This window comes from Mycena indigotica, assembly GCF_014461135.1.
Source record: "Mycena indigotica strain 171206Taipei chromosome Unknown Mind.scaff0012, whole genome shotgun sequence".
In the NCBI taxonomy this organism is placed as follows: domain Eukaryota; kingdom Fungi; phylum Basidiomycota; class Agaricomycetes; order Agaricales; family Mycenaceae; genus Mycena; species Mycena indigotica.
This window is the reverse complement of record NW_023503011.1, coordinates 2093942-2112149: the sequence shown is the minus strand read 5'-3', so window position 1 is coordinate 2112149 and position 18208 is coordinate 2093942. Positions and strand designations below refer to the sequence as shown.

Below are 18208 nucleotides of genomic sequence, written 5' to 3'. Positions count from 1 at the left end.
CGTTGTCCCCATCTTGCTGACGGGCTCAGGCTGTGCCGTGTCGATATCGAGGGCGATTCCGCGTGGGAGGGTTGATGCACGTTCTTCTTTCTCTGGATGTGCTTGCTGACTGTCCACCAGCGTGTGCTTGTTGACCGTTTTATATTTCCGCCTCAAGCCTTGTAGAAACGTGAGTTTGCCGCCATCCTTGTTGTTGTCCTCACACCTTGTGGTTGCCTGTCGCAGCTCGACTTGTTTCTCGGACGGGGCCAAGTCCGCCAGTGCGCTCGCCATCGCCATTCGCTCAGCCCCAAATGTGCAAGCCGTTGTCGACCTGCCAGCATTGGTCGTCACCTTCACGGTCTTCGCTGCCATCCTTCACCTTCACGTCTGCAGCGTCGCCATCACCAGCTCTTCCATCCCCAAACGACGTGCAAGTGACGGCAAGCGGGTTTGGTGTGTGAGGATACACAACAATTTGTAGTTGACTACTTATGCAAGTCATTTGGTGAAGTTTCAACTTTGTCACAAATATTAACTGCCAGCGTAGTTTGTAGTAAAACTCTGTAGATTTGTGATCAACTATATTTCAGTTGAAGACCAGTTTGTAGGCATTTGGAGTACCTTCCTAATGAACTCACCAAGATGTGCTGCTAATACTGGTTGAGCTAAGCCAGCCCTAAAGTGGTTTTGTAAGCCAGCAGTGACAATTTTTTGAGGATCCAAACTGTGAAATTACTCAAAGAATGAAGCTCTATAACCTAAGCCAAAATGAAGTCATTTGGTTAACTTTCACTTTTGTAATGTATATTAACTGCCAGAGTGTTTTGTAGTAAAACTTGATGGTTTTGTAGTCAACTAGTTTTCAGTTGAAAGCCAAGTTGTAGAGCCCCAAAATACCTCTCTAATGATATCTGAACCGTTTAAAACGGATGAGAAACCACTGAGATATAGCGCTAATGCTCTTTTGAGCCAAGCCGGCCCTAAAGTAACCAATTCTCAAAAGAGTCGATGTTTCGCGAGTATTTCACGTTTTGTGAGCCAACCAGAAGAAACTTTGTATTAGTTCAAACTGAAGACTTGTTTAACTTTTGAAGCTCTACAAGCTTGTGCAATATGAAGTTATTTGGTCAAGTTGAAATTAACTGCCAGAGTATGTTGTAGTGAAACTTGGTAGTTTTGTAGTCAACTAGATTTCAGTTGAAGACCAGTTTGTAGTCCTTTCAAATACCTCTCTAATGATATATAAAGCATCCTGAACGGATGAAAACCCATCAAGTTATAACGCTAATACTGTTTTGAACCAGGCCGGCCCTAAAGTAAGTGAATCACAAAAGACTCGATGTTTCGCAAGTATTTTGCATTTTGCGGGACAACCATTAGAAATTTTGAATAGGTCTAAACTAAATACTTGCTCAACTATTGAAGCTCTACAACCTTGCCAAATATCAAGTCATTTAGTTGACTTTGAGTTTTAAAGTCAATTACTTGTAGTCAAACTTAGTAGTTTTGTAGTCAACTATGTCAGAGTTGAAACCAAGATACCTATCCAACCATATATAACTTGTAGTGACCAGACCAGAAACTATCAAGCAAAGTCACTAACAATTTGGTGTCTAATTTGTATTGTCTAATAAAAGTCTGTGGTTTTGTATTCAATCATATTTGCATTGAAGACCAGTTTGTAGGCCTACCAAATACCTTTCTGCTCATATATAACATGTTAGGAATGGATAAGAAACCATTGAGATATGACCCTAACACTGCTTTGAAAACTCGGGGTTGGGTCAATAATTTGCATTTTCTGACCCAACCATTAACTTTCAAGCTTAAGTCAAAACTGAATAGTAACATGTATTAAGGGTCCCTACAATCTGGTAACATTTATTTGAAAGTTTGTGTAAAGTTATTACAAAGTTGTTATGAAGTCAGTTAGAGTTTGTTACTTCATTCAGTTAGAAGTCAATAGAAGAAAGTAGGGTTAGGGTTAGCTCAGTAAACTCGGTCAATCTAGTTAGTTACTTAGTTCATTCAGTCAGTCATTCATTCAGTCAGTTAGTTCAGTTCATTCAGTTTAGTTAGTCTGTTACTTCAGTCAGTCTTTAGGGCCAGCATTAGATATTATTATATATATATAAGTCTTTTATGGAGCCGGCCCTTAAGTAAGCAGCTGGCCCTAAAGTATAGCACAAATTAAGAAAGACTGGCCCTAAAGTACCAGCTAACCAAAAAAAATGGTTATTTTGCCTAGCAGATACCCAACACACAAAGAAAGTATATGGGAAGTGCACTCCCCCTTTCTCTATGCTCCACTAAGCAATAACAGGACAACCTAATCCTGCACACACTTCACACTTACCCCACAGGCGGCCTTTCCTCCAGGGTGCATGCTCCATGTGCTTAAAAGAAAAGTAACAAACAAAGGAAAGGGCAGTTATTTCACTAATGGCAAACAATGCCCATACAGCCAGTCACCTTCAGCCGCTCTGCTAGCATTTCAAGCTCACCCTTGAGCTGCTGGTCTTCTTCAGACTGAGTAGGAGTTAGTTTCGCGTGTCTGCAATAATCAGGACACGCACTAATTCTTCCCCTTCCGTCTCCCCATCTTTCTTCTTGTCTTTGCTAAGCTTAGACGAGCCCTCCTCCTTGTCCTTCTTCTTAGGATCCTCGGATGTCACAGGAATAGCGAATTCGGTAGGATTGCTGGGCATTGCAAGGTCATCGAAAGATTGTCGTGGTAAGGAGCGCCTGTTGGCGTAAAACGCGGGTGTCTACCACCGCGACTTTCGGTAACGAGTTGGTTGGAATGAGAAGAGTCAGGTGATGAGTCATCACAAAATCTCAGCGATGTGGTACCCAGGAACGTTAATTCACGGACTGAAGCAGAACAGATCTTTCATTTCTATTCACCAACTCATTGCAAGCAAAGTACAGCTCTTCGTGGATACCGTTTTTGTAACTACATGCGCCAGATAGACTTTATTTTGGGAAATTTCACTCAGCCCGAGAACATCACACAACACAATACCACCCAAATATTCTCCATAGCCGTCAGCAGAATCGATGGTGGTGCCCACGCTTCCTCGATTGCGTTGAAAGAGACTGCGGGCTCCGATACAAGGCCTTCGGAAATTTGAGATACTTCGTGGTTCCCATCGTCCACCAATTCAAGTTCCTGGGGTTGACATGAGCGAGGAATCGGAATGCTAATGAGCCTGGTGCTAACCACATGAGCCAAAGCCAACGGGCCCTGCGGGGTGTTTTCTTGCGTCGCTGGTAGCAACGGAGTCGAGGTCCCGAGGGAAGCGAGACTATTATCAAATGCAGTCTGAGTCTCTTCGAGCTTAATACGCGGCTCTTCTTCTTCTTCTTTCTTTACAGATCGTTGTTGTTGTTCGGACTTGATTGCGAACCGTCAGTATGAAATGTAGATAATTGTGAATAGTACCTGTTTTTCCTCGTCTTCGCTTTCCGGCTCGGTCTGCCAGTGGTTAGCGTCAGAGTCTTCCATTGATTGGTCTTCTTCTTCGTTTTCCGGCTCGGTCTGGTTAGCGTCGGAGCCTTCCATTAGTTGGTCTTGTTCTTCGTTGTCGTCTTCGGAATCTGGGCTCATTGACGAGTGACGTGCAATCGGGACTGGGTCCCCAACAGGAAGTATACTATTGGCGGGGGCTGCGTTGTTCTGGGGGCCATAAAGCTGCTCAAGTTGATGCTAGATTTGTTGTTACCCGGGAATTAATAAAGGAGCTGTGAAATAACACGTACCGAGATTTCGAGGAAGCGCCGCCAGTCACTTTCCAGAACTTGGAGGTCGTCAGCCATCCTGTCGAGCGGTTTTTTGTTCTTCGCGTTGGGACTCAAGTTATTGCAATTTCTCAGCGCTCTGCGGACTGCACTGGGATGGCGATTAAACACAGTCGCGAGCTGTGTCTCGTCATAATGTGGTCGGAGTTTGCGATATAGAGCTCGTTCGAAATGAGTTAAGGGAATCGGAGGAGGCTTTTTGTTGATTGGCGCGACGCTTCCGGCAGTTTTTTTGTTCGAGTGAGCCGTTGGGGAGTATCTGATAGTAGCAGCCTGGTCGAATACGTGAGAGGGAGTGACGACTGAGGAGTTTTCGTTGTACTACCTTGGATTCGGACGGTGCGTTTTTCTCTGCGCGGGGCATTCCTAGGTGTTGGTGCAGGTGAAAGTTGAGTCGAAGGCGAGTGCTTTTAATAAGCAAGCTGCAAGCAGAATCCGCAGCTGGTGGCTATGAATTGAATGTGAGCATAATGGACATTCTCCAAACCAAGAAAACCTTCCGAAAATCATCGTCGGCCACTTTATCCTAATCGTAGTATGCATGAGGCCAAAGGTCGAGGTGGGCAATATCGAGAGACTGGATTGTCGCAGTGGTCGTGGTGGAAGACAAGGCGAAAAATGATCGATGTTACTCCCAATCAAAAAATCACAAGAGCAAAGATTTTATCTGGTACTTGAATATACAGCTTTCTGTTTGTCTAGTATGATTATATAGCAAGATTATGGAGGGAGGGAGACGGAGTTCAGCACCCAAAACAGTTCTTTGCTCGAATGATCATTGAGCCGCAATTCTGGACTATACTCCAAGCTGGTGTAAGGCGTCAAACGACCATCTGCCTTGGCTCCATGACGCGGAATCAGCTCGATAGGCGCGCGAATGTGTCTCATATCGATGACTCCCCCGATTCTACTTTTGTCGGCTCTCAATCCTCGTCGAAGTACAAACTGACCAGTCGTCGCATCCCTCTTGTCCAAAGAGAGCTGTGGAACGAGATCGAATCGTTGGACATACAGCAAGAATGGGTTGGCTTCAACGCGGTCCATATTCGGCCAGCATGGCCGCATGATCAACCGTATCTGGGCGACAGTATGGTCTAGATTGCTTCAGTAACATATTCGAGCTCAATGTCAAATGTGATGATACCTTGAAGCCCGTTGCGGAAACCGTTCCCTGGCCAAGAAGCGCCCACGGAGTTTGACAAGAGAGCTGGGTCATACCGTCCAATTTCCCATGCCGAATCGACGGGAGGTGGTTGAGCGAATAGAAGCTGCGATGGCAGTGGTCGATCGGTATGAGGGGTCTTCCCTTGAAAGCGAAGGGAATACCACACTTCAAGATGGGTAAACGGAAGCTCGCAATCAGCCCGGGACCGGCGTCGACCACCAAGAAATGCGTTTTGCGTTGTGGTCTGCGTAAAAAAATCCCCCAGAGCTGCGCGAAGATCGTTCAATTTATACATGTTGACCACATCTTCAATCAAGATTTTAGGCAATGTTGGTCTTCGATTGAGCAAAAAAGCGGCGGAAGGGGTAATGGTGAACCGACTTTCGGTTTGGGGATACATGAGCGGGTAGAGTTCTGCTGCCTTGAACAGGTTTCGCACTGGACGCGAAGTTTTCGCCAATCAAGGATGGTCCTGCGATATTTTCAAGCTCTGATTGTGTTTCGCCTTCAAGCTGCTGTTCTTCATCATCGTCAATATCCTCCATTTCGAGCTTGAGTTGCTCGGACTTGATTCCGGTATATAACATAAAAAGTCGAAGCTTCTCCGCTCGATCGAGATGGCGCACAATCTGAGGGTCATAGTCACGATGATTCGTCTCCGTTCGAGCCGGTACCTTTATTTGGGTACTGTGAGCCTTCTCCGTGATATCGGCCGTGTACTGCATTGGAACTCCCGCCCATCGAATGCTCGGCACGATGCTTTGCAGAAATTCAAGCTTCGGTATAGCGAAATGATCCTGTTCACGGCCACCACAGTCGATTATGTGCTGTTTATGTTCGTGGAATGTTGCTAAGCACCGTTCCATGCGGACGAGAGTTGCTTCAGTGATCTGAGGTGACTGCGCCATGAACCTGAAGTCCATCAGCGCGCGAAGGGCAACAACAACCTCTCGAGGGACAGCATCTGCAATAATACAGATGAACGAGCGTTCGAGCTCTCGATGCTCGCGCCCTCCTAGTTGTTTCAGACGGGTAACACCCTCCTTGAAATGTCGCACACCCGAACGGGGATGAATAATTGAGAGGCGGAAGTCAAGTTCGGTATCACCCATGATATTGCGCCCCCACTGGAAGTCGTGATCGAAAAATGCTTTATGGACGTGGTGGAGTACTTCTGGTGTCAAAAATTTTGAGGGATTTGTGGACAGAGGCCAGTCTCGCCAAAAAGGAAGGTGAACCCCATTCAGTCGGTTCGGATGAGCTTTGGCGGCCTTCTGATAGTCAGATACATTGTTTGGAGCAACTTTCGCTGAGATCGAAGAGATTGCTGCCCACGTGCTTTCACCTGTCCTTTCTGGATGACGAAAAGTTGTCGCCGAAGGAGTGGTGCGAAGCAGTTGTCAAATGCGAAGTTTTTGCTTTGATGCAGGCGATATCAGCGGCTTCAGGGGTGTCGACAATGTAAGAGACCAACGGCGTATGCGCATAAATCAGGGACCCATCGGATTTGGATACCATAGCCCCATCTCGAGCTGCCATCTTCAGAGGCTCGCAGACGATATCGAGACAGTGGTGGAGCAATCGGCTTTCCATAACGCTCCTCAAGCTTTTCGCACAGAGAAATTTTGGAACCGGGAGGAGTGCCGCCATGAGAAAGGCGTGGCTTGATGCTTTCATTGCCACCTCACTGCGTAAATTTGCCAGAGACAGCAAGAAGGGGTGAGCAACACGATCGCCATTCATAACGGAGATGTTTGTCTTGTCGGAACTGGCAATGACTCCAAGAACAGTGTGGCCAGTGGGAATAGCTTCCTGTCGTATTGTCAGGCTCGGGGCAAGGCCTGGTTGAAGGCAACAAACCTGCATCTGCCACGCACTGTCGCTGTTTATCCACTCCTTGTGGAGCCGTTCGTTGTTTTGAAACAATTTCGTGGGGGTCAAGTCAAGACTGTCTTTGAACAGCGGGTTCCGAAGCAAGAATTGGATGCATTCGAGTGAGTTGCGATAGAAGAGAACGATAGGTTTCTTGGTCGGAAACCCGGGGTAAGTGATGATACGAGAGTGCCATTTTGGGCCAGTAGGCAAAAGCTCGATACGTCGGCGAAGCTCCTTAGCAGTTTTGTATGAAAGGTGTGGCGCAAGATGCTGACGAATCTAAATGGGATGATGAGATGACGTTGAAATGGCTCGCAAAACAACATACAATTTTGAGTCCAAAAAACTGGTTAATCTCCTTCATGGTTAGGCTCGAGTGAGCAAGAAAGTCCGAGAGTTCCCACTCCGGTTCTCCCACAAACGGATAGAAGAGGTTATCCGTTCGTAGGCCACTGAATTGGTCTTCCTCGACCCAGTTCACAAAACTCTTTCCACCCTCGGCCGTTTGTGCTGCTCCAGTATATGAGTGCTGATAATGGTGCGTCGTCTGTTGTGTCATCGGATGAACAGGTTCACTGGTGCTTGCTAGCGAGATATCGTCAAGTTGAACCCGGGCCGACTCGGAAATGGATGCTTTGACTGGACGGGGCATAACCGTCTCATCCGAGGTTGCTTGTTTGCCAAATGACTCTTCGAACTGAGCAATATACATGTCCGCGTGGGGACCACCGGCAGAAATTGCGGCTGTAGCTTCGCGAGACCACGAAACACAAGAGGATCGCGGATTGTTGAGGTGTTGGAGAACTTTGGTTTTCGTGTTGAATTTGCGACGACAGCGTGGACCAGGGCATTTGTACATCGTTAAGTGTCGGTATTCACGATTATAAGAGAAGCATGCTGGCATGAATACCACCGGTTGAAGTGAAGAACAACTTGAAGCGTTAGTAAGCACGTGCTTGCGTGACTTACTCGTGGACTTGACGACCATGTCCATCCAATATTTACCCTCTCTTCATACTCTTCATACCACTCACTCTCATTCTCATTCTCAATCTCATCTTACCATGCTCTCCGTACCCAGAATGAGAGATAGTGAACCTGAACACCAGGCTACACCTTCGGACCATATCGTGCGTGCGCCACTCTTTTCCGACTCCTCAAGGTTTCTGAGCAACTTGAACATCACAGGTTCTTCCCAGTCTGTTTCGCAAGACAGTTGTTCCTGTACCCGAAACACCGGCCACCGCGGAGCTCTTCCTGCACACTCTCCGCACCCACAAGAATGTCTGCTCTCTCGAGCTTAACGCCGTGTCGATGAAACATCACGAAGCGACCTTATATCGACAAGTGCTTCAACAGCTTGCCCAGCAATCAGAGAAGAAGCTGCAGGAGGCGCAAGAGAGACTACCCCAAGATTCGAATCATTCAGACTCTGAATCTGAGTCCGAGTCGGATGAAATGGTGTGTCCCATTTAGCTGATGAATGCGAAAGTCATCTCTTTTCTAGATGCTATCGAGCGACGCGTCCGTAGAGCACCTGAAGATTCTTGCTTTGCATAAAGATAAGGAAGCCTGTGCTTTGGAGCTCCATGCGACACTTGCAAAACTCCACGAAACGAATTTATATTGCGAGCTACTACTGAAGTCCATTGAAGAGGCCACCATAGAGCTCGAAGTGGCGACAGAGAACATTAGCATGGCACGAGGTCTCGTTCGCAGCAAAGGAATGAGCGCTTTGATTTGGGAACGATGCGAGACATGCAAGGAGATGTTTCATCCCCGTTGTTAGTATATGCACATTTTTTTACATCTCTCCTCCTTTAAGCCTGCATGTATATCAGTGTAGCGAGCCCTAATGGCTCGCCAATTTATATCTGCTATTCGCACAACCAAGTTGGAAATAAGTAAACTTATTGCGACTTCTTGTCCAACGAAGTGAGGCAGAACAAATCAAATTTGGTGGTAGTTAGATGTAGTGAAGACTCAAGTTGTATGCATTAGAACCCGTTCGAGTCGGCGTGCCCGCGCCTCCTCACTCTTCAGCTCTTTCCGAAACTTCCTCGCCGCCTTCAAGTGGGATCTGGCCTCCCGCCCCACCGATTGTAGATCCTCCGCCAGAACTTCCTTCTCCTTCTCGAGCACGCGGATACGCGCCTTGAGATACTCGTTCTCTGTATTGAGCTGTTTGTTGTCGTCGGTGATCTCCTTGTTCGCAGCCGTAAGTTGTTTGATAGAGCGAGAATACTGGTTGTTTTCGTAGATGAAGCTGGCACTGTTCATGTGTAAGTAAGAACGAAGTACGAGGAAATACTCGACGACGAACCGCGTAAATGCAAAGAGACTGGGGAGAGGCTTATCGTTGACGACAGGCTCAGAGTCGTCGGAGATAGCTTTGGAACCGTATGTGGGACTGTCGAGCGAATGGGTAGGGGTTGGAAATGAGACACACACGCCACTGGCGATGAGGCTTTCAGCTGGGGGCAGATCGTCGTCCGAGACCAAGCCGACATTGAATACGCCGAGCGGAGTGCTGGCTTGATTGGTGTGAGCGTCAGAGTCGCGCGCAATCTCGTTGGCGTTCTCGTCCCGGGCCGCCCCATGGTGCTCGTTTGTAGCAGATTGGCGAAGGTGACGTCGAATGAAGATACGCTCAGCAAGCGCACGCTGAGAGTGGGCATAGTCGATATCGGAGGATGGGGCATTGGGGGAGCCAACTAAGAGGTCGACGCCTCCGCTGCTGGCATAAGCCTTTTCGAAGACACTTCGCATGTGGGCGTCCATGAATGTGGTTGAGGCGGTGGGTAGCGGAGTGGTAGTGGGAGGGACTTGAAAGAGGAAGACGATTGTGACGTCTAGTCCATGTCTAGCAACGAGCATGACGCCCCGCCCTGGGTGGAGCGACGCATAGCGAGCAGGAGATGTGTAGAAAGCCATAGTTCGCTTAGCTCTGACTTAGGCCAGCCATAGAACTGATGGGATCTGTCACACGAAACGTCATTCTATGGGAACTACATTGGACTACATGCGACTACGAATCTACAGTCGTTTGCAGGTTTCCTGATGTCCACAGGAAGACATCTCCGCTGCAGTGCTGCCCAATGACGCACCCGCGCGAACAAGCTACAGCCAGCTGACCGCTTCATCCCCATGTCCTGTCCATCGACGAAGAATGCCGACACGACAAGCGCAACGGCGACATCATGGATGACGCTGCGTCGCCGGCATTGTTGTCCTCCGCGTGTGTGAATGCTTCTTCCGACGCTGTGGTATTGTTACCCCTCATTCAAAGCACAACATTACTGATGAGCAAAAGATTACCGATGCCACAACCAGCTTACGATTCCTTCCCGGGGACCCTGACCGTCGCCCATAATCCTCTATCTCACTCAACAGCACCCTGCAAATCAGCACCTAGTCGAAGACTTGCCTCTCGGTCCGTTATCCAATCGCTCCCTTCACTGTTCTCAGTACCCCTCAGCTTTCGCTACGCCAAGTCGCAAAACGGCAAACAACTCTATATTCACTACTAGACGAACGCACAGCGACAGTCAGTTACAACAAGTTAGACTAAGCTATGCATATGCTGGCCAATCACCGGGTACTTGCCGTGTATTCAAGCAAGTAAACACGTCAGAGGCTGAGGACGAAATAAAAATACATATCCGGTCGCGATTCGACCAATCGCAGCGCCCCGCTCCGAACGGACGGTGGGCCCGGGGCCACCGACGACCATGCGAGCGGCGAACACCACCCGCCTACAGCGCTGGCAAGTATGGTATAATATCTGCAATGATCTATACTAGTATATGGCCAGCACCGCAGTAATCGAATGAAAAATTCAGGGGATCACTGCATATATATGTGCTGCGCGCCCGCCGAACGGCCAGCGTCACGGTCCCTCCAAGTTCAAACGTTTGAAACCAGACAACCATTGGCAGAGCTATCAGTCGCTAACCCACCAACATCCGTCTCGCGCTATACGCCAACCCAGCCCGGCCCCACCATACTGAACTTGAAACGCCCCCAAAGTCGCAAATCAACTCTATATTCGCCAGCTACCTATACGCACTCTATCTACGTGTCCGTGGCGGTCTTTCTCGTGTATGCATCTGTATCGTACAAGAACGGAACGAAGCGCGAAAAGTGGGGGGTGGTACACAGTGGGGTGGGGATATAACAATAACACACCAGAGGGGTCGCTGTATGCAGCCAAAAATCGCATAAGGAAGGAAGGAAGGTATGCGGGTCAGTCGTCGATGGCCGGGGGCCTTTTTTTCGTCGTCATCTTCATCATCTTCGTCATCATATCGCCGCCTACCCCGCGCCCGCGAAGCACCACTGCTGCACGAACGCGCGGTACACACTGCTGCTCGTCTCCGCGCCCGTCGGCGGGCCGCGCACCTCCGTCTCCTTCTCCGCCTTCCCCTCCCCGCTCTCCCCCGCGCCGTCGCCCGCCTCGAGCAGCCCCGCGAGCCCGCGCGCGCCGAGCGGCGACGTCGGCGGCGTCTCCTCCTCCCTTCGCTCCGCCAGCAGCGAGTTGCCATCTCCCTCGCGGTCCGAGTCCGACTCGTCCTCCGGCACCTCGGTGACAACCACTTCCGGGGCCACCGCCGTCCGGCCCCACGGCCAGTACAGCCCGACCCCCGCCTGGGCATTCGCAGCCGGCAGGGGCTCGTTGATCACCAGGGGCGACAGCCGCGGCGGGCTCGACTGCTCACGTGGCGGACTCGAGTGCACGAACCCCGCCCACGAACTCGGCCGCGGCGCCGGGGCCGCATAGTTCCGCAGACTCAGTCGGCCGAGTTTCGCCGCGAGCGCCTGCGCGTGCGCTGTCCGTGGCGGCGGGGGCGGGGGCACCGGCCCAGCCACCGGGAGGGTAGTCAGTGGGGGCTGCAACGGCGATGTGGACTGCGGCGAGGAGCGCGGGAACGGGATCGTCGACGGCGTTGGCGTCGGGAGGCCGGGCGGCGCCGATGAAGGCGGCGGACCGGGAGGGGGGACCGTCGTCGGCACGGGTACTTCTACCAGCTAGCATGAGCAACAACCACACGACAAATAATAGACAAGACCGACCTTGCGGGGTAGGGGCCGCCTCCGCGCGGAACCCAACGCGATAATTCCTCCCCCCGTTGTTATCCCACCATTCCGCCGGGCCAGGCGCGCCTGTCCCCATCCACCTTCTTTCCCTCTCCTTCTCTGTCGGCTCTTCTGAATCTACTCGCGCGTCAGCCCCGCGCGGATATCAGCAGACAGAAAAAGAGTGCTCACCACACCACACATATGGCGCCGCCCCGCCCTCCGCGACCCACGGCACGCAGAACCGCGCCACCATCTCGAGCTCGCGGCCCACCAGCCCGCGGCCCTTCTGCACGTGCGCGTAGTCCGTCAGGCGTATCGCGAAGCCGAAGCGGTCCCACCCCGGCCCGGGCGCGGGATCGCCGGCCGTGGTCGATTCGAGGTACCGCGCGCCGACCTCGCTCGTGGTGAGCCACCCGTCGAGCGTGAAGCGCACGAACACGTGCTTCTCGAACGCGGCGTTCCGCACGAGGAGCGTGCCGCGCAGGTGGAGCTCGCCGGGGGGCGTCTGTGCCTTGTGAGCGCCCGAAACCGGAGAGAAAGAAACAACACACCTCCAAGCTGACGCTCTCGAGCACAACCATGCTCGCGCCGTCCCTCGCCCGCGGGATCCCCGGCGCGTCCACAACATACCGCCACTCCTCCCCCTCCTTCCTCTCCTCCGCCATCCTCGGACTCGGGTTCAACGGGCTCGACACCGTCCGCCTCCCGCCCTCCCTCCCACTCCCCGCCACAGTCGCCGACACCCACCTTACCCCGCTGTCCGTCTCAGTTTCGGTCTCGGTCTCGTCCTCCGCGCCGAGCGGGAAGCTCACGCTCGCGGGCCGTGCCGTCCTCTTGAACACGCGCACGGTCTCGAGCCCGTCGTCCGGCGGCGGGAAGTGCACCGCCTTCGGGGTGCTCGGGCTCTCGACGTACTCGCCTTCCATGCCTAGCGCGGCGGCGAACGCGGCGGGGTCGTGCTCCTCCTCGGCCTCCTCCGGTGTGCCCGTGCCCGAGGGGGACAGCGCGGGCGTGGACGGCGCCGAGCGGGCCCGCAGATGGTGGGACGGCACGTGCGGCGCGCTGCGACTCGACTTCAGGCTCGACTTGAGCGGCTTCCCGTTGGCCAGCAATATGACCGGCTGGCTGCTTGCGCGCCCGGGCAGCGCGGGGGCGGACCGGGATTGGCGGGGTGGTGGGCGCCGGGGAGCCGGAGCGCGGGAAGGGCAGGCCGATGAACGACGAGTTGGGCGAGCGCTGCGGCGAGCGCGGGGGCGAGGCCTTGGCACCCAAAAACGAAGGCAGCTGCGTTATCGCAAGCTGTGGAGCAACTCTAGCCAGCGTCAGCAGTGACGTCAACCACGCAGCTTGCAGGCGCACCTGTATCCTCCTCGTCGGGCGTTGGCGCAGGAGGAGGGCGGTGGAGCGAAGCCTTTACAATAAAACCGTTCGGTCCATCGTCGTGGAAGAAAAAACTTCCTGAGGCTGTGTGGGAACCCGCCTCGGCCCTCGGCGCCGCATGCCGGATCCCTATCAGTGCTTCTTTTTTATCAACCACCACCACCACCACTCCGCTTGGACCCCTCTCCGTCGTGCGTCCCACGGGCACACCAAACGCCGCGCTGAACTCAAGGCATGTGCATGCAGTAGAGCCCCGCACCAGCCACGTGCACCGCACTCCGCCCCCGAGCTCTCAGCTCGCTGTTGGCCGCCACCGTGGCTTGCGAGGAGAACGGTGCAGCGGGCCGGATCCAACTCGCGTCTTGCTTCTGCTGGAGATGCACGGGACCGCTGTCTCCTCCGCCGCTTGCGACGCGCCAGCGCGGCCCGCTCCGCGCCACACCGCCAACTTGAGATGCACTCTCGTTCGTCAGCATCCTAGGCGACAACACTGCCACACGCAACATCTAGGGTCTTCGGGGTCATTCTTCGCCAAAACACGGCCCCTCACCGGCGCTGAATCGGCCAGCGCACTTGCTGTCTCGCGCGCGCGCTCTGACCTCCGAAGCTGGTCAGCAAACTTGGGGAAACAACCACGAGCTTGAAGACACTCACCAGGGCCACAAATACACAAGGGCGCGCGGTTGCAGCCAGCCTGTGCTGCGAACTCGCTCAGCAAGCGGGCGTCGGGCTGCTCACGCGAGCCACTCAGCTCATTCGCCCACGCCTCAAGGCTGGCGCCAATGTCCTGCTTCTGGGCGGTCGTCCGCGTCAGAAGAGACGCGCGGGACCGGCGTCTTTCGGCGCTCTGCGCGAGATCGGTGAGCGCCGAGCTCATCTGTTGCTTGTTCAGCTGAAGCCCTCATAGGTCTTCCAACTCCCGAGAGAAACGGGCCGACGACTGGGCTTGCGCTGCCCGCTGTTGCGCCAGACTCGAAGCCGGCGGGCCGAGTTCTTGCGCGTCCGGCTTGGAGCCTCCAGGGCGGGAAGGGCGGAATATACCCTCGGTCTCCAGCGAGTTTCAAGCGGAACGACCGCGCGCTGGGGTCTGCGCGGCCTGGCCGGCCTTGTGTCGAGGCCCGGGCCGTTCGCGGCCGTCTCCCGTCCGTTCCCCACGATATCGCGCCTGCGAGTGGCGACTCTACGGGCGTACACTTCCACGGAGTTTCGGGCGAAACGACGCAGTCGTTGAATTCGCCTCAATTCAAAATGCTAATCGCGTGATGGCGCAACTTGTGCGTCACTCCTCCACATCTTCGGCCCGGCGCGCGGCTGCGTTGCTGCACCGCGTCTCGCTACTGTGTCGAGGCCCTCTGCTCCGATATGGCCGGGATTCTCAGGAGGGGCTGAGCCAATACGCCCATGAGATTGTCCCAGTGTGTTCAGCACGTCCCAAACACGTCAAGCAATATGCCGCAACTGACACTCGACGCTGAGCTCCCCAGTCGACCTCTATCTGGAAATTAGGTTGGCGCTGACCTCCCCCGTTTCGCCCGCTGGTGAGTCCAACTGATATTGATTCACTGTATCGCCAGCCCACTCGGCTGCCAGTGACCATGGCCCAGGCCGGACTCAGCGCGTGCCATTCGTTCTGGATTTCCTTGGAATTTCTCGGGCAAGATCTCTGGCAACAAGACTGCGGTCTTCCACGCCACTTTGAATAACTTGAATTCGGTGTGCGCCACTGCGCCAGTCCTCTCCGCCACCCAAGCTCTCGTATTCATTTCCGCCACTTATCAGCTCATGCGACTTCGACTTACCTCGTGGTACAATGCTGTCTCGCGCCCGCCGTTTTGGGTGCCTCTCGGTATCGATAACGCCAGCCGCGCGCAGATGGCAAGCACGACCTCGAGCTGCTCTCCGTGTAATCCTCCTCCAAGCCATCCGACTCGTCCCGCCCAGCTCCCCCCTCCGCGTTCGGAGACTCTGCATTCTCGACCACCGACGAGCAGGTCTTCCACTTGCAGCTGCGACGTTCGCCATGTTGTCCTGGAGCAATGCGGGCAGCGACAGTATTGGGAGCGAGTCGAGCTGGACGAGCGTGGGCGAGCACGGCCGCTGGCAGACTTTGGACATGCTGCTGTGAGTGTCCGCGATAATATTGTGCTGGCGCTTCGCGCTGGGGCTGCTCGCTTTCATAGTGAATAAAGTACAATATAAGTACTGTTTAGATAACAAGATTATGTTTGAGTGCCAATACCAAGTAATTGGACACATAAATCAGTTGGTTGACATTGTGAGGGGGCAACTTGTAGTCAACTACATTCAGTTCTGAAACTAGTGTACGACTTCACAGATTTGTAGTTAACTCAATTTGGGTTGAATGTCAGTCTGTAGAGGTTTGAAGTACCATATAGAAGGTGTCAAACAGATGAGAACTCACCAAGATTACCCAAATAATGAAGCTCTAGTCCCAATGAATCATTTGGTTGAGTTTCACTTTTATAACAAATATTAACTGCCAGAGTATTTTGTAGTAAAACTTGATGGATTTGTAGTCAACCCTATCTCATTCTAAGGCCAGTTTGTAGAGCCAGAATATACCTGTCTAATGATATATAAAACATCATAAACAGACAAGAACTCACCGAGATATTGCACTAACACTATTTTGGCCAAGCTGGCCCTAAAGTGGTTGAATTCTAAAAGAGTCGATGTTGCGCAAGTATTTCATGTTTTATGAGCCAACCATAAGAAATTTTGTATAGGTCCAAACTGAACACTTGCTCAATTAATGAAGCCCTACAAACTTGTGTAATATGAAGTTGTTTGGTCAAGATTCAATTTTCAAGTTATTCAAGCCAGTCAGTAAGTTGTAGTCAAAGTCAATGGTTTTATAGTCAACTAGTTTTCAGTTGAAGGCCAAGTTGTAGAGCCCCAAAATACCTCTCTAATGATATCTGAACCGTTTAAAACGGATGAGAAACCACTGAGATATAGCGCTAATGCTCTTTTGAGCCAAGCCGGCCCTAAAGTAACCAATTCTCAAAAGAGTCGATGTTTCGCGAGTATTTCACGTTTTGTGAGCCAACCAGAAGAAACTTTGTATTAGTTCAAACTGAAGACTTGTTTAACTTTTGAAGCTCTACAAGCTTGTGCAATATGAAGTCATTTGGTCAAGTTGAAATTAACTGCCAGAGTATCTTGTAGTGAAACTTGGTAGTTTTGTAGTCAACTAGATTTCAGTTGAAGACCAGTTTGTAGTCCTTTCAAATACCTCTCTAATGACATATAAAGCATCCTGAACGGATGAAAACCCATCAAGTTATAACGCTAATACTGTTTTGAACCAGGCCGGCCCTAAAGTAAGTGAATCACAAAAGACTCGATGTTTCGCAAGTATTTTGCATTTTGCGGGACAACCATTAGAAATTTTGAATAGGTCTAAACTAAATACTTGCTCAACTATTGAAGCTCTACAACCTTGCCAAATATCAAGTCATTTAGTTGACTTTGAGTTTTAAAGTTAATTACTTGTAGTCAAACTTAGTAGTTTTGTAGTCAACTATGTCAGAGTTGAAACCAAGTTTGTAGAACTTTGAAATACCTTTCCAACCATATATGACTTGTAGTGACCAGACCAGAAACTATCAAGCAATGTCACTAACAATTTGGTGTCCAATTTTTATTGTCTAATAAAAGTCTGTGGTTTTGTATTCAATCATATTTGCGTTGAAGACCAGTTTGTAGGCCTACCAGATACCTTTCTGCTCATATATAACATGTTAGGAATGGATAAGAAACCATTGAGATATGACCCTAACACTGCTTTGAAAACTCGGGGTTGGGTCAATAATTTGCATTTTCTGACCCAACCATTAACTTTCAAGCTTAAGTCAAAACTGAATAGTAACATGTATTAAGGGTCCCTACAATCTGGTAACATTTATTTGAAAGTTTGTGTAAAGTTATTACAAAGTTGTTATGAAGTCAGTTAGAGTTTGTTCAGAACGACCGAGCTCTCCGCATCAACGGCGTTTAGTCACAGTCACGCTACTCGGCATGCCGCGTTTCAGACTTGATATGTCACAGTCCAGTAAATGCTTTTTTGACTGTTGTATGCATGCACCACAAATCTCTTATATGCATGCAATTAATCTCTAGGTGACCCAGAACAGTGCAAACGAACCCATATCTCTTCCTACTTATATCTCGGATATTTGAGCAAATGTGCGGCGTGTGATGAGTGAGGGACCAAAATATATCTTGGGTTTTACTCCGAATATATTAGGAAATGTTTGAGTCGTGTGATGAGTGAGGGACCAAAATATATCTTGGGTTTTACTCAGAATATATTGGGAAATGTTTGAGTGATGAGTGAGGGACCAAAATATATCTTGGGTTTTACTCAGAATATATTAGGAAATGTTTGAGTCGTGTGATGAGTGAGGGACCAAAATATATCTTGGGTTTTACTCAGAATATATTAGGAAATGTTTGAGTGATGAGTGAGGGACCAAAATATATCTTGGGTTTTTCCCAGAATATCGTCAAGCCATGGGCTGGGGCCGAGCAGGTTGGCCACCACTACCAGACGTTTTAGGCCGCTTTCCATCCTGCTTGCATTCCTGTCCCCCACCAAGCCAGCTGCACATTGTCAGCGGGTCTCACCCGCTCTCAAACCCCCACGCAACTTCCCCCACACACGCAACGTCTGCCTCCTCCGTTCTCGATCGGCACACCCACCTATCTGCAAGGACGATCGCGAGGAATCTCCTACTCGTCCGCATTCCTCGCGATCGTCTGCCTCTCCCGCCTACCCCCATCATCTACCTCCCTCCAACCGCCGCCGCCAGCCGCTCAGCCAACCGCTAGCCCTCCAACGTGTTCTCATGTGCCCGCCGGTTGTGTTGTGGCAAGGCGTCTTCGTACGCGTTCGGACCGGCC

At 51.4% G+C, this 18208-nt stretch overlaps 2 protein-coding genes across 2 annotated transcripts; one reads left to right on the top strand and one right to left on the bottom strand.

Annotated features, from left to right (window-relative positions):
* Positions 1–11137: 11137 nt before the first annotated feature.
* MIND_01245300 (CBM21 domain-containing protein) lies at positions 11138–13339 on the bottom strand (the record flags this gene model as incomplete). The annotated part of the gene is made up of 6 exons (XM_037368939.1): positions 11138–11844; positions 11897–12037; positions 12092–12407; positions 12454–13023; positions 13061–13214; positions 13320–13339. 6 exons carry the CDS (start codon positions 13337–13339, stop codon positions 11138–11140), a joined length of 1908 nt encoding a protein of 635 aa, XP_037214907.1.
* Positions 13340–13400: 61 nt separating this feature from the next.
* On the top strand, positions 13401–14545 carry MIND_01245200 (uncharacterized protein; the record flags this gene model as incomplete). The annotated part of the gene is made up of 4 exons (XM_037368938.1): positions 13401–13746; positions 13793–13892; positions 13940–14142; positions 14190–14545. 4 exons carry the CDS (start codon positions 13401–13403, stop codon positions 14543–14545), a joined length of 1005 nt encoding a protein of 334 aa, XP_037214906.1.
* Between the last annotated feature and the right edge of the window lie 3663 nt (positions 14546–18208).